General features: G+C 43.7%; 1 protein-coding gene across 4 annotated transcripts in view; it reads right to left on the bottom strand.

Moving 5' to 3' along the window:
- LOC145345507 (E3 ubiquitin-protein ligase MARCHF1-like) overlaps positions 1 to 12025 on the bottom strand; it is a 361092-nt gene that overhangs the window by 292961 nt on the left and 56106 nt on the right. For 3 of the 4 annotated variants that reach the window (XM_080193336.1, XM_080193368.1, XM_080193375.1), the window contains exons 1-2: positions 8139 to 8223; positions 7616 to 7820 (exon numbers count right to left, since the gene is read on the bottom strand). In XM_080193336.1, coding sequence (XP_080049462.1) covers positions 7616 to 7714 — 99 coding nt within the window. In that variant the 5' untranslated portion in view covers positions 7715 to 7820; positions 8139 to 8223. Of the gene's footprint in view, positions 1 to 7615; positions 7821 to 8138; positions 8224 to 12025 lie in introns of those variants that run through there. The other variant, XM_080193343.1, reaches the window with a different exon arrangement.

Here is a 12025-nt window from a genome sequence, read left to right as displayed (position 1 = left end):
ATCTAGGGGTACATGTTCATAGCTCTTTGAAAGTGGAGTCACAGGTAGACAGAGTGGTGAAGAAGGCATTCGGCATGCTTGGTTTCATCAGTCAGTAAAAAGTCTGACAACACCAGGTTTTAGTCCAACCTATTTATTTGATAATATACTCACAAGCTTTCGGGGTTAGCCCCTTCGTCAGGTGAATGGAGAGTTCTGGCCTCAGACAGAGCATATAAAGTACAGACAGTTTAGAGATTACTAATTAGAATGCGAATCCTTACACCTAACCTGCTGTTCAAGACCTGAAGTGGCCCTGAAAGATGCCCTCATAAGAACAGGATATGGTGCTCGACTCACAGATCGGCAGTTCCGATGCGCCACAGCAAAAAACCGCACCGATCTCCTCAGAAGGCAAACACGGGACACAGTGGACAGAATACCCTTCGTCGTCCAGTACTTCCCCAGAGCGGAGAAGCTACGACATCTTCTCCGGAGTCTTCAACATATCATTGATGAAGACGAACATCTCGCCAGGGCTATCCCCACACCCCCACTTCTTGCTTTCAGACAACCACACAACCTCAAACAGACCATTGTTCGCAGCAAACTACCCAGCCTTCAGGAGAACAGTGACCACAATACCACACAACCCTGCCACAGCAACCTCTGCAAGACATGCCGGATCATCGACATGGATACCATCATCACACGTGAGAATACCATCCACCAGGTACATGGTAAATACTCTTGCAACTCGGCCAACATTGTCTACCTGATACGTTGCAAGAAAGGATGTCCCGAAGCATGGTACATTGGGGAGACCATGCAGACGCTACGACAACGGATGAATGAACATCGCTCGACAGTCACCAGGCAAGACTGTTCCCTTCCTGTTGGCGAACACTTCAGTGGTCACGGGCATTCAGCCTCTGACCTTCGGGTAAGCATTCTCCAAGGCGGCCTTCACGACACACGACAGCGCAGAGTCGCTGAACAGAGACTGATAGCCAAGTTCCGCACACATGAGGACGGTCTCAACAGGGATCTTGGGTTCATGTCGCACTATCTGTAACCCCCGTGACTTGCCTGGGTTTGCAAAACCTCACTTACTGTACTGTCTGGAGACAATACACATCTCTTTAAACTGTGATCAGTGCTCCTTCCACTCACATTATCAGCCACTTCAGGTCTTGAACAGCAGGTTAGGTGTAAGGATTCGCATTCTAATCAGTAATCTCTAAACTGTCTGTGCTTTATATGCTCTGTCTGAGGCCAGAACTCTCCATTCACCTGACGAAGGGGCTAACCCCGAAAGCTTGTGAGTATATTATCAAATAAATAGGTTGGACTAAAACCTGGTGTTGTCAGACTTTTTACTGTGTTTACGCCAGTCCAACGCCGGCATACCCACATCATCAGTCAGAACAGTGAGTGCAGGAGTTGGGATGTCTTGTTAAAGTTGCACAAGATATTGGTAAGGCCGTACTTGGAATACTGTGTGCAATTCTGGTCACCCTATTATCGAAAGGATTTATTAAGCTAGAAAGAGTGCAGAAAAGATTTACTAGGACGCTACCGGGACTTGATGGATTGAGTTATAAGGAGAGGCTGAATAGACTGGTACTTTTCTCTCTGGAGCGTAGGAGGCTGAGGGGTGACCTTATAGAGGCCTATAAAATAATGAGGGGCATTGACAAGATAGATAGTCAATATCTTTTCCCAAACGTAGGAGAGTCTAAAACCAGAGGGCGTAGGTTTAAGGTGACAAGGGAGAGATACAAAAATGTCCAGAGGGGCAATTTTTTCACACAGAGGGAAGAAGCTGCCAGAAGTAGTAATAGAGGCAAGTACAATTTTGTCTTTTAAAAAGCATTTGGATTGTTACATGGGTATGATGGGTACAGAGGGATATGGGCCAAATGCAGGCAATTAGGATTAGCTTTGGGGTTTTAAGAAAAAAAGAGCGGCGTGGACAAGTTGGGCCGAAGGGCCTGTTTCCATGCTGTAAACCTCTATGACTCTAAACCAGATTTGCCATTTATAAAGCCATGAATACTTGTCCTGATTAGTTCATTATTTCCAAGTGTTCCATAATTTCATCACATATAGATTCTAGCAGCTTGCTAATGAAAGAATGAAGGTTGGCTGATCTCTAATTCCTTGCCTAATCTTCTTGAAAGTGGAAATCATATTTGTTATTTTCTGCTTTTATTTCCTTTTTGGAAAATTGGAGTCAGAACATTCATCCTTTCTTCCCACTGCTTCCTCAGGTGTTTTGTCTGCTTTAAATTTGTGTTACTTATTTGGTACCATTTTTGTTTGAATAATAACCTTCACTGGCTGGTCTATTATGTCTCTGTTGGTTTCACAACATCTATGATTGGGATTTACCAGCGCTTCCCGTCAGCTGGATCTTCCTGCCAAAGACGACACCTGCAGATTGTTCCCAGGTGGAGAGATGGACAAAACACCATAGACATGGAGAGGACTGGAAGATCTGGGTGCTCCAGTTTCCTCCCACACTACAAAGATGTGCAGGTTAGGTTGATTGGTCATGCTAAATTGCCCTTTAGTGAGGAGATTAGTGGAGTAAATATATGTGGTTACAGGGATAGGGCCTGGATGGGATTGTTGTTGGTGCAGTCGCGATGGGTCAAATGGCCTCCTTCTGCACTGTAGGGATGCTATGATGCAATTGGCAGCCAATGGCGAGCTCCTCCATTGCTGGAAGATCCTGCCCCATGTCTACTGAGGCAAATAATCTTTTTCTAATCCCTGCTTTGTCCTCATTTTCCATTGCTTAGCAGTCGTATCCATACGTTCACTATTCTTTCTTGTGGAAGTGTTGATAGGAAGCTTTTTTAATTGTCCTTTGTTATACCTGTTAATCCATGAACTCCCAACTTTTTATTACAGTGCCCTTTTTCATCACTGGAATGTAAACAGTTTTTACATTTTACTTCTGTTGTTTATTTCCTCTTCTTGTTCAGCAGTCCACTGGCTTGGAGGATGACTTTGAATCATAGAATCCCTATAATGCAGGAGGAGGCCACTGGATCCATCAAGTCTGCATTGAGCACAATCCCACTCAGGCCCTATCCCTGTAACCTCACATATTTACTCTGGTAATTCCCCTGATGCTAGTGTCAGTTTAAGATGGCCAATCAGTCTAACCGCACATCTTTGGACTATGGAAGGAAACCGGAGCATCCGGAGGGAACACATGCAGACACGGGAATACGTGCAAACTCCACACAGAAAGTGACCCAAGGCTGGAATTGAACCTGGGACCCTGGTACCTTGAGACAGCTGTGCTAGCCACTGTGCCATCCTAACCACTGTGCCACTGTGCTGACTTGCTTCCACTCTGATTCAATGAATTCTGAGATAGCCTGGTATGTGCTATCTGCAAACGCTGCCACAAACGAACTTATTACTGATAGACAGCATGGTTTTGTGAAGGGAAGGTTGTGCCTCACTAACTTGATTGAGTTTTTCATAAGAACATAAGAAACAGGAGCAGGAGTAGGCCATCTAGCCCTTCGAGCCTGCCCCGCCATTCAATAAAATTATGGCTGATCTGTTGTGTCTCAGTTCCACCTTCCCGCCCTCTCCCCATAACCCTTAATCCCCTCTCTTATCAAAAACCTATCAACCCGCGTCTTAAAAATATTTAGCGAGGCAGCCTCCACCACTTCAACGGGCAGAGAATTCCAGAGATTCACCACCCTTTGAGTGAAGAAGTTCCTCCTCAACTCCGTTCTAAACCGCCCCCCCTTTATCTTGAGGCTGTGCCCCCTAGTCCCACTGTCCTTTCTGAGCGGGAAGAGCCTCTCCACCTCTATCCTATCCATCCCATTCATCATCTTATACGTCTCAATGAGATCTCCCCTCATTCTTCTAAACTCTAACGAGTACAAGCCTAGTGTATTCAGCCTCTCCTCATAGCTCAACCCCCTCAACTCCGGTATCAGCCTAGTAAACCTCCTCTGCACTCCCTCCAAGGCCAAAATATCCTTGCGTAAGTACGGCGACCAAAACTGCACACAGTACTCCAGCTGCGGCCTCACCAGTACCCTGTACAGTTGCGGCAAGACCTCCCTACTTTTATATTCAATCCCCCTCGCTATGAAGGCCAGCATCCCATTCGCCTTCCTGACCACCTGCTGCACCTGCAAGCTGGGTTTTTGCGACTCATGCACAAGGACCCCGAGGTCCCTCTGCACCGTCGCCTGTTGCAGTTTTTCGCCACGTAAGTAATAATCCTTCCTACCATTATTCCTACCAAAGTGGATAACTTCACACTTGCCAACATTAAATTCCATTTGCCAGTTCCTGACCCATTCGCCCAGCCTATCTAGATCCTTCCGCAGACTTTCCACACCCTCTGCACAATTTGCTGTTCCACCAATCTTGGTGTCATCAGCAAATTTCAACACCATACTCTCGGTTCCCTCCTCCAGATCATCTATATAAATGGTAAATAGCTGAGGCCCCAGCACCGACCCTTGGGGCACTCCACTAGTCACCAACCGCCAATCCGAATAGCACCCATTGACTCCCACTCTCTGCCTCCTATTTGACAGCCAATCCCCTATCCACTTTTCAAGGAAGTGACAAAGATGATAGATGAGGGAAAAGCAGTGGACGTTGTAAACATGGACTTCAGTAAAGCCTTTGACAAAGTACCTCATGGTCGACTGGTATAAAAAGTGAAATCAGATGGGATCAGAGGAGAGCTGGCAAGATGGATACAGAACTGGCTTGGGTATAGAAGTGGAGATGTCGGCATTGGACTGGGATAAACAGAATAAGAAGTCTCACAACACCATGTTAAAGTCCAACAGGTTTATTTAGGAACAGCCAGTTCCAAAAGCTAGTGACATTTGCTACAAATAAACCTGTTGGACTTTAACCTGGTGTTGTGAGACTTCTTACTGGGTGTAGAAGAAGAGGGTAGCAGAAGAGGGCTGAGTTTATAATTGGAAGGCTGTAACTGGCGGTGTTCCACAGAGGTGAGTTCTGAGACCTTTGTTGTTCGTAATATACATAAATAATTTGGAGAAAAATGTAGCTGGTCTGATTAGTATGTTCTCAAACAACACAAAAATTGGTAGAGTTGCCTGCCGAAAGTGAAGAGGATTGTCAGAGGATACAGCAAGATATAGGCTGGCTGGAGAAATGGCAGATGGAGTTTAACCCAGATGAATGTGACAATGATGAGACAGAGTACAGGAATGAGATAGAGAATCTGGTGAATTGATGCAGCAACAATAATCTCTCCCTCAATGTCAACAAAATGAAGGAGATTGTCATCGACTTCTAGAAGCTGCCAAGAGAATACGCCCCTGTCTACATTAATGGGGGTGAAGTAGAAAAGGTCAAGAGTTTCAAGTTTTTAGGTGTCCAGATCACCAACAACCTGTCCTGGTCCCCCCATGCCAACACTATAATTGGGAAAGCTCACCAATGCCTCTACTTTCTCAGAAGACTAAGCAAATTTGGCATGTCAGCTAAAACTCTCACCAACTTTTACAGATGCACCATGGACTACTCTCTGGAACAGGTTGCATTCTTGGACACACGCATCTCCATCAAGGATGGTCACCTCAGCACTTCACTGTACTGCAAGCCCACGGATAACCTCACGATGCTCCAGTTCTCCAGCTTCCACCCGAAACATGTTAAAGAAGCCATCCCCTATGGACACGCCCTCCATATACACAGGATTTGCTTATGAGGAAGATCGCAATAGGCATCTTTGACGCTGAAAGATGCCTTCATAAGAACAGGATATGGCGCTCGACTCATCGATCGACAGTTTCAAATCGCCACAGTGAAAAACTGCACCGACCTCCTCAGAAAACAAACACGAGACACGGTGGACAGAGTACCGTTAATCATCCAGTACTTTCCTGGAGCGAAGAAGCTACAACATCTTCTCCAGAGCCTTCAACATGTCATTGATGAAGACAAACATCCTGCCAAGGCCATCTCACACCCCCACTTCTTGCCTTCAAACAACCGCACAACCTCAAACAGACCATTCTCTGCAGCAAACTACCCAGCCTTCAAAAGAAGTGACCAGGACACCACACAACCCTGCCACAGAAACCTCTGCAAGATGTGCTGAATCATCGACATGGATGCCATCATCTCATGTGAGAACACCATCCACCAGGTACGCAATACATACTCTCGCAACTCAGCCAACGTTGTCTACCTGATACGCTGCAGGAAAGGACATCCCGAGGCATGGTACATTGGGGAGACAATGCAGATGCTATGACAATGGATGAATAAACACCGCTCAACAATCACCAGGCAAGAGTGTTCTCTTCCTGTTGGGGAACACTTCAGCGGTCACGGACATTCAGCCTCTGATCTTCAGGCCTCTTCAGGTTCTCCAAGGCGGCCTTCACGACACACGACAGCGCAGGGTTGCTGAGCAGAGACTGGTAGCCAAGTTCCACACACATGAGGACGGCCTCAACTGGGATCTTGGGTTCATGTCACACTATCTATAACTCTCACGGCTTGCCTGGGCTTGCAAAATCTCACTAACTGTCCTGTCTGGAGACAATACACATCTCTTTAACCTGTGCTTAATGCTATCTCCACTCACATTGTCTGTACCTTTAAGATTTGATTACCTGTAAAGACTCGCATTCCAACAATTGTTTTGTAAATTGAGTTTGTGTCTTTATCTGCCCTGTTTGTGAACAGATCTCCCACTCACCTGACGAAGGGGTAGCACTCTGAAAGCTAGTGGCTCTTGCTATCAAATAAACCTGTTGGACTTTAACCTGGTGTTGTGAAACTTCTTACTACATCAATGGGGACAAAATAGAAAAAGTTGAGATCTTCAAGTTTTTAGGTGTCCAGATCACCAACAACCTGTCCTAGTCCCCTCATGCTGGCACTATATTAAGAAAGCCCACCAACTTTCTCAGAAGACTAAGAAAATTTGGTGTGTCAGCTATGACTTTCTCCAACTTTTACAAATGCACCATAGAAAGCATTCTTTCTGGTTATATCATAGGCTGATATGGCTCCTGCTCTGCCCAAGACCGTAAGGAGCTACAAAAGGTCGTGAATATAGCCCAATCCATCATGCAAGCCAACCTCCCATCCATTGATTCTGTCTACACTTCCTGCTGCCTCGGCAAACGAGCCAGCATAATGAAGGACCCCACGCACCCCGGACATTCTCTCTTCCACCTTCTTCCATCAGGAAAAAGATACAAAAGTCTGAGGTCACGTACCAACTGACTCAAGAACAGCTTCTTCCCTGCTGCTGTCAGACTTCTGAATGGACTTACCTTTGTTAAGATGATCTTTCTCTCTACCCTAGTTATGACTGTGACACTACATTCTGCGCTCTCTCTCCTTTCTGTCTCTATGAACAGTATGTTTTGTCTATATAGAGTGCAATAAACAATACTTTTCATTATATATTAATACATGTGACAACAATAAATCAAATCAAATCAGAGGTCCTTTGATTGCCCTAAGCACTTAATGTTTTGCATATAAAGTTTAGTTTAAACGTCACAGACAGCAAGACAGAACCAGCAACAGTAACCACCAGAGGTGAAGTGTCCAAAGGAATTAAATCAAGCCTTAGCCTTACCTCCATCTCCTTGTTTTTCTCTTTATTCCTGCCTGTCGAGCTCCTTCCATTAGTAGATGTTTCCCTTGCTGGGACAACTGAGATCTGCTGCAGTGGCATATTACTCTTGAGGCTATGTTAGATAGCAGATTGCATGGATGTTTCTATTTCTCCCAGGTAAATCATCTGTATGATTGTTCACATCTTATTTTTGTTATGTTGCATTCTGTAAATAAAACAGATACATAAGGATAGCATACTTCAATCCACACAATCAAGGTTGTATATTAATAACCCTCACTTGTTTCTTTTACAGTGTCTAAAGTATCAAAATGAAGTTTCAGCAGAACCTGATATCCAGAATTCTAACCAAACTGAGTTTAACTTTGCTCAGATTTTGACCATTCTGCCACTAGAATCTCACAATGCATTTTTCAAGCGAATTCACTTGCTATCGTTTATCCTAGCTGCTATGGAAACAGAGGGAAACTAGTTCTCTCAGGTACCTATTATAAATTTTATCGGTTAATGACAACAAACTCACATGTTCTCAGTGGCTGTTGCTGTTCAACTGACTCCCCCTGAGTTTTCCAAGTGGTTAGACACACAGCACACTGACTGGGTAAATAGGCAGAAGGCAGAAAGGCTTAGTGTCCTATTTTAGAAAAATCCCATCCTTCTGAAACAGCACAGACAGCCTGCTGGGTAGTTCATGCATTTAATCTGCTTAGGTCATTGTGACAAGAATGGCCCTGACTATACTAAGAAGTCACACTGAATGAATGTGAAGTAAAAAGGATTCAGAGATAAGCTCTTCAGAGCTTATTACCTTTATATGGCCTGCTACAAAGAAGCTCACTTAATAAAAATTCAAGGCACAATTCATTACTGCGACACAGTTCCTGCTGAAAGCTGTCAGATATTTAAATTTTTAAATGATGTTGTGCATCATTAGGCCCTTACTATTCCACAAACTACTGAATAAGTTGTTCTCTTTGCCACTGAATAACTGGTTATGCTCCTATATGGCTGGTCCTGCCAGGTTTTCTAATCCACTGAGAGGAAGCATTCCAGCACAGACAATTAACAACACAGCAAAGGTAAATTATCTGAACATTAACTGAGACTAGATTCCAACCCAAAGTCCTCTAGCAGGCAAACCAACTCCCGCTTCTAATAGTCTGCTCTGACTGACTCTCACCAGCTTTCATTCATGGGATGATGGTGTAACTGGCAAGACCAGCATTTATTGCTCAATAACCTTTGAGAAGCTGGTGGAGAGTCACCTTCTGAACTGCTGCAGTCCATGCTGAGTGGGTACAACTCTCCACATTGATGTTAGGGAGGGAGTTCCAAGATTTTAATCCAGCATTGTTTTTTAACTGGTCGGCGCAACATCGTGGGCCGAAGGGCCTGTTCTGCGCTGTAATGTTCTATGTTCTATGTTCTATTTCCCAGTCAGAATAGTATGTCATTTAGAAGGGAACTTCCCGGTGGTGGTGTCCCTATGCATCTGCTGCCCTTGTCCCTCTAGGTGGCAGAGGTCACAGATTTGAATGGTGTGTTCAAAGGAGGCTTGGTGCATTTCTGGAATACATCTTGCAGTTCGTAATGGTGAAGTCAATGATGAAGGTGACGGATTGTTAGGTTACCAATCAGAAACCCCAAGGTATATTATGAGATCAGACTAGACTCCAACAGTTCTTCTATTTCAGCATTAGTGTGAGGATAAGACATTTTACTCCAGGTATGATCCTATTGACAAAATTAGGGAGTTTTTATCAAAATAAACATTTTTTAACAATGCAATTTAACTATAACAAATTAATTAGCTTAACATTTAATATTTAAACAATACTTAAACATGAGCAGATACAATTCTTAACTGCTTACCTATTTCTTTTGTTCCAATTCAAGTAATATTCCTTTTACAGACTTAAAATCCCTCTTCAAAATCAGTGAGCAAACACAGGCTTATATGCTTGTACTTGTTAACCAGAGAACTTGTCTGGACAGAACTTTTCAGAGAGAGAGAAAGCTACCTCTTTTAAACTGCTCTGGTCAGCAACTGCTCTTGATTTTAAAAATGAAACTAAAATACTGTCTTTCCTGCAAGCTTAGCACTTCCCATTAATCACATTACTCTGTCAATCTGAAAGCCCAAGGGAAATGTAAGTAAACAAAAATTCATTAACTCTGTTTAGACAACACACCCACAGTATTTATATGGCTGATCCAGTTCAGTTTCTGATCAATGATAACCACAAGGATGTTGATAGCAAGCAATTCAGTGATGTTAATGTCCTTGGATGTCAAGGGAAGTTGGTGGCTTCTCTCTTATTGGAGATGGTTGTTGTCTGACCCTTGCATTTTAAGAATGTTAGTTGCACTTATCAGCACAAGTCTTGCTGCATATGAACTGATGGTTACATATTTGAGGAATCATGAATGTTGCTGAACATTGTCCAATCATCAGCCAACATTCCCACTTCTGACCTTATGACAAAGCAAAGTTCATTGATGAAGCTATTGAAAGTGATGAGGTTCACTAGGCTGATACCGGAGGTGAGGGGATTGGACTATGAAGAGAGACTAAATAGACTGGGTCTGTACTTGTTGGAGTTTAGAAGGATGAGGGGGGATCTTACAGAGACGTATAAGATAATGAAGGGGATGGATAGGGTAGAGGTAGAGAGATTCTTCCCGCTCAGAAAGGACAGCAGGACTAGAGGGCACAGCTTCAAGATAAGGGGGGGGCAGTTTAGAACTGAGTTGAAGAGGAACTTCTTCACTCAAAAGGGTGGTGAATCTCTAGAATTCTCTGCCCGTTGAAGTGGTGGAGGCTACCTCGCTAAATATATTTAAGTGACGGGTAGATAGGTTTTTGGTAGGCAAGGGAATTAAGGGTTATGGGGAGAAAGCGGGAAAGTGGAACTGAGCCACTTCAGATCAGCCATGATCTTATTGAATGGTGGGGCAGGCTCGAAGGGCTAGATGACCCACTCCTGCTCCTACTTCTTATGTTCTTATGTGATTGGGACTGGGAGGCTATTCTATGGGGAACTCCTGCAGTGATGTCATGGGCTGAAATGATTAGCTTCCAACTAGTTCAAATTAATCCTGTCACATCCAGTAACTATAATGACTACGAGCACTGGTAACATCCCAGCAATACTACTGAACACTTGTGCTCCAATTTTTAGAATCTCTGCAGAGACTCCAGGGAGAAATTTAAAGAAATTCTAACTTTCAGTTACTAGCTGAAGGAATGACACAAAGAAGATTTCATGTTTAAAGTCGTAACCCTAGCCAAGCCATTCCAGTGCAGTTACAATATTGGCATCAATGTGTCAATGTGGAAAATTGCCAAACTATGTTCTGTTAACACAAATCAGGGTAATTCTAAGCTGACCAATTACCCCCATCAGTCTACTCTCAATCACAAAGCAATGTGATGGAAGGTGTTGATGATAATGCTATCAAGCAATTCTTGCTTAGCAACAATCTGCTTACCTGCTCTCAGCTGAGCTTCTGCCAGGGCCACTCAGTTTAGGACCTGAATACAGCTTTGATCCAAACATAAAAAAAGAGCTAAACTCGAGAGGTGAGGTGACAGTGACTGCCTTAACATCAAGCAGCATCTGGCCATGTGAGACATCAAGGATCCGTAGCAAAACCGAAGTAAATGGGAATTGGGGAAGAGCTGTCCGTTGGTTTGAGTTATATCTGCACATTCACTTCTCCACCACTGACATACAGTGACTGCAGTTTTACTATCTACAAGACACACTGCAATAACTCACTGAGGCTCATTTGATCACACCTTCAAAATCTATAACTCTAAAAGGACAAGGGCATCAGACACATCGACAAGTTTCCCTCCACTCACCATCCTAACTTAGAAATATATCACTGTTCCTTCCCTGTCTCTGGATCAAAATCTTGGAACTCCCTTTCTAACAGCATTGAAAGACCATAATGGTCTTCAAGAAGACAGGTCACTAGTGCCTTCTCAAGGGCAAGTAGGGATGCGTGTGTTCCAATAACACACACATTCCAAGAATTAATTAAAGATATTGATCTTCCTTTGTGCTAGGCATGACTTCAATGAGTGGAGAGCTTGCCCCTGATGCCCGTTGACCTAAATTTTGTTAGTTTTGCATGACGCAAATATAGTCAAATGCAGCTTAATATGAAAGGCTTAATATGGTGTCCTTCTAATCAGCAGATCTCTTTGTTAAAGGGTTTCAGTAATGCTTTATTGCCAGTAAGTGAATGTGAACATAAGAAGGAGGAGCAGTTAGAAGTTATCATGAATCTGAGCCAGTAGCAATGTCATTAATTCTCTTTCTTCAGCAACCTACTTCCCCAGCAATTGTAGGGCTTCCTCATTGAACTTGTTTATGAAGGCTAGGGCTTACCCCATTCTGT

Source organism: Carcharhinus amblyrhynchos, chromosome 1 (genome assembly GCF_965287045.1).
Source record: "Carcharhinus amblyrhynchos chromosome 1, sCarAmb.v2.hapA, whole genome shotgun sequence".
NCBI classification, from domain to species: Eukaryota; Metazoa; Chordata; class Chondrichthyes; order Carcharhiniformes; family Carcharhinidae; genus Carcharhinus; species Carcharhinus amblyrhynchos.
The sequence above is the reverse complement of the archived record's forward strand: the minus strand, read 5'-3'. Positions and strand labels throughout refer to the sequence as shown.